Source organism: Pseudomyrmex gracilis, unplaced genomic scaffold, assembly GCF_002006095.1.
Source record: "Pseudomyrmex gracilis isolate BER0280 unplaced genomic scaffold, ASM200609v1 scaffold_86, whole genome shotgun sequence".
Lineage (NCBI taxonomy): Eukaryota > Metazoa > Arthropoda > Insecta > Hymenoptera > Formicidae > Pseudomyrmex > Pseudomyrmex gracilis.
Genome location: NW_018020670.1, coordinates 590,918 through 594,901, shown reverse-complemented (window position 1 = coordinate 594,901; position 3,984 = coordinate 590,918). Strand labels below are relative to the sequence as shown.

General features: G+C 30.0%; 1 protein-coding gene across 1 annotated transcript; it reads right to left on the bottom strand.

Annotated features, from left to right (window-relative positions):
* Positions 1-565: 565 nt before the first annotated feature.
* LOC109855285 lies at positions 566-3,325 on the bottom strand. The gene is made up of 6 exons (XM_020429371.1): positions 2,961-3,325; positions 2,647-2,849; positions 2,162-2,320; positions 1,402-2,048; positions 1,183-1,288; positions 566-1,051 (listed from the first exon to the last, which is right to left on the bottom strand). Exons 1-6 carry the CDS (start codon positions 3,209-3,211, stop codon positions 921-923), a joined length of 1,497 nt encoding a protein of 498 aa, XP_020284960.1. The 5' UTR covers positions 3,212-3,325; the 3' UTR covers positions 566-920.
* Between the last annotated feature and the right edge of the window lie 659 nt (positions 3,326-3,984).

Sequence of the window (3,984 nt, the reverse complement as noted above, 5' to 3'; positions counted from 1 at the left end):
GTTCTCTATAGCCAATAAAACGGCTCTAACAGCATCTTAAGATAAATTTAAGACGATCTTAAGCTTAATATAAGACCGGGCAATCTTAAGTTAATATATCAGACTGTGATTAACGACCATAATCTTTTTTATTGATAAAAACGTACAGCATCAAGAGTTATATGACTTGGACCAGTGATGCGTATGAGTGTTGAAGCGTCATCTGGTGTACACTGACTAGCACTGAATCGCACAAAGATACAAATAATTCTTTTGCTAGTTTACTCTGTTGTCATCAGCAGCAACTAACCGACAGTGGTAATAATAGTTAAAAATAGAACAAGTTGCGGATAAAGCGTATAATAATCGGTTATCACATTAACAGAAGTTTAATCAAATTGGCCATTGTAAATGTTTCGCGTAAGTTTAAAAATATTTAGTTTACACCATAACTATATAATTTTTGTGAGAACAGATGGAATTTTAAAATGATAAATGATTAAGAAAGAAAGCAAATAAGTTTAAAAAAATTACATATATATATATATTTTTTCTTATTATGTTTTACAGTATAATTATACCAACATGAAAATATAAACGTACTCGAACAAACGCGCACGAACAGAGAAATAATATTTCTACCATTTTATAAAAGCGCAACATCACAAAAAAGTTAGTTCAAAAGTAAAAATTACGTTGGACGACTTTTTAATAATAAAAATCAACTCAAATCAAATTATCACACATACAAGTCATAAGAGTATAAAGTTAAAAATATCATGTGATAATAGATGTACGAAAACATAACGTGGTTAATATTATGATTAATATTATCATAGAGCCGTAATGCAATATCCACGTGACAAAATAAAAACAATATGTTGCGCTTCAAATGCCAAAGAAAAGTAAAATGGCAGAATAACAAAATACAAAACGGAAGATTACACAACTAAACGTAGATCTTGCATCTGTGAGTAATTAAGTTTAAACGTATCTGTGTCATTTTCCGACACAGATTCATCTTCAGAAACAGAGAATTTTCCAAACGGTACTTGAACCTCTTCTTTGCCATCTAAAACAAAATATATCAGTTCACAAAAATAATATAAATTAGCAAATTTCATACACCGTAATTACAACGTTATCTGTATTACTAACAAATATATATATATATATATATATATATAAATTGTAAATACATACTAATTATTTTAAGAGTATAGGTTAAGGACTGCGCACAAAATTTCATCACTTTGGCTACAATAAAATTGGATAGTTGTGGTGTGAAGTCTGTTCCAATTTTCAACGTCTATAATAATAAAAAAAATATAAAATTTAAGGTTTTAATGACAAAAAATCTAGTCAACATTTTATATAGTAAAACAATAAAAAATAAAACGTATCTGTGTGAACGATACGTACTTTAAAAGCAATAATATCTTCAACTTGTGGTTTTCTACTTATGACTGGACAATTTTCCACAGAAAATTCGGAATCTTTCAAACTTTCTTTATGTATTTCTTTGTCAGTTGAGTTATCACAAGTGTTCTTTTCTACGTTCTTAACATTTTCTATCTTAATTACATTTGGCATATTGGTTTTTATTTCATTATTGGGTAAACTTTCCACTCTAATTACTTTTATCTTGTTATTAACATACGTTTTTGGTGTTGAGCATTGTCTTAATGCCAAAAGTGTCGAAAGACTACTTTCTCTGGACGGGAAATCTTTTAAATCTTTATAAATGCCGACGGAAGATTCATTTCCCGATACTTCCTGAACTATCTTTTTTGCAACATCATTCTCGTCATCTTCTATGTTAAATTTAATATGTTTTCCAGAGGGAATAATATAAGAGTCTATAATTCTCGGCTTCTTTGCCTTTTCCTCATCATTGATATCTGAATGTAATATGTGCGATTGAGATCGAATTCTTGGTTTTCGTTTTCGCACGCGTTTTCTTTTTGGAACAAGAAAGTTTCCTAGATTTATTTCCTTTTTCACTTTAGTGTCTTCTGTATCTTTAGAATCCGCTTCTTCTTCGGTATCCTCAGTATAATATGTGTTATCTAAAGTAAACATAAATTTCATTACTAAATCATGTTATAATTAAGATTTTTAAACTATTGTCTATATTCAGTATATTATATAATATAGAAATATAATAAAAACAGATTAAAACCTTGTGAACTTGACGTTATTTTTAGAGATTTAGAAACATCTAACATATGAGTATCCTCCATTATACTATTATCTGAAAATTTAGAATCATTTTCTTCAAGGTTCTCAATTACTGTTTCATCCTTCATGCTATAAAAAGTCATGTCTGCTGTAGTATTATCTAAAATAGGTATAGGCAATATTTATCATCACACACACGTTTATAAAATAAAAGAACATCAAATATGAAAATATCAATTGTTTATTAATGTATCATCTCAATATCTGTACAAAAACCAAGTTGTATAAGATTATAATCAATATGAATATGCAAGTCAGAAAATTGGAATGTAACAGCTAAGTAAATATAACAGCTAAGTAAATATAACAGCTTGAATATAAATACAAATTTAAATATATTTCTATCTTCAAAAAGAACAAAAACTAAAATCTAATCTTTTTATTCAGTTTTACAATGTTACTTGATAAAGTTAAAAATGAACTAACTTATTGAGAATCGTGTATTGTTCAAGGTATGGCTTAATGCTGTAGTGTTCACATGATGAGATGATGGTGTTTCACCATTAACTATCTCTGCTTTGAGATCGTTTCTTGTTTGATCTTTCTTATCTTGTCCAATAACTATGTATCTATTGTGCATCTCAGTTTTGTTAACATTCTCGTTATCTATACCTGAACCTGGGACTACTCTGCAAATTAATAGCACAAAATATCTGTTAGTATCAAGATGCTTTAGAAAGTTTGTGTTAAGAGAAAAAGATATATTAATAAAGTATTAACGAAATTAAATATATACTAACAGAATCGTTTCGTTTTCCTTAAGTATTCGCACATCTTCATTTGGCGGCAAATATTCTGCGTCGTTCAACAACAAATGAAACGGTTCTGTGATGTTAAATACAGAGCTAATGTGTTGTTTTATGTGCATAACCTGTCGGATTTTCGTTCCGTTAATGAAAATCCAGCAGAATTTCCGCGCATCTTGGAAAAACTTGGATAGATTAACTTTAAGTCTAAAATGTCTTATTGTGACTTCTTCCGCGGTTATCATTTTGAAACTTTCGAGTACTTCTGAGTTTGTCCGAATTCAAATGTGCGACCGGCTCAACCAAAAGCGATACGAGTATCAACTGTTCCCACGTTGTTTTTGGTTGTCCTACAGTGGCGCCGTATGGTAAAAGTTGCAGGAATCAATGGTCACTCGCGAGATATTTCTTTGCACATGCGTTGGTACGTGGATACGTCATCGACCGCATGACTTTGTCGACAGGTTCGTATTCGACTGCTATTTACAAAAAAGTTCTCGGTTTCTCGTAATAAAATATATTAATATTTGTTAACGTAACTTTTATTGTTTTTCAATATGAACACAAAACTAAAAACTGTATTAAAGAGAGAAAAAAGGGAAAAGAGAAATAAAAACTATATAAAGGAACTAAATAATCATTATATTGTATCATCGCTATAAAAGTCAGAATTTCTTTCTTTTTCTTTAAGAAATATACATTATTTTAAAATTTTTAATACTCTTATTTATGTTAATACATCTTTTGCGGTATAACACTGCGTTTAATTAGACTGCGTTGATTGGACGTCTCGGTAACGTTTCTCGGATAATGTGTTTCTCGATTCATGTCATACTGTCGTACGTGTACTAGCTGTCATAATATATATTATACATATAATTTATTATATATTTATAATGTTATACTTTATATTATATATTATATATATTATATACATACTACCGTAAGGTCACTGACCTCGGTCGCGTGACCGCGGCGGGGTCACTGACCTCGGTCGCGCGACCGCGGCGGGGCACTG

Coding starts and splice junctions, on each gene's coding strand:
- LOC109855285 (XM_020429371.1), bottom strand. CDS start 3,211: ATGATAACCGCGGAAGAAGTCACAATAAGACATTTTAGACTTAAAGTT. Junction 2,850..2,960: donor AAGGAAAACGAAACGATTCT/GTTAGTATATAT, acceptor ATTAATTTGCAG/AGTAGTCCCAGGTTCAGGTA. Junction 2,049..2,161: donor AATAACGTCAAGTTCACAAG/GTTTTAATCTGT, acceptor TGTTTACTTTAG/ATAACACATATTATACTGAG.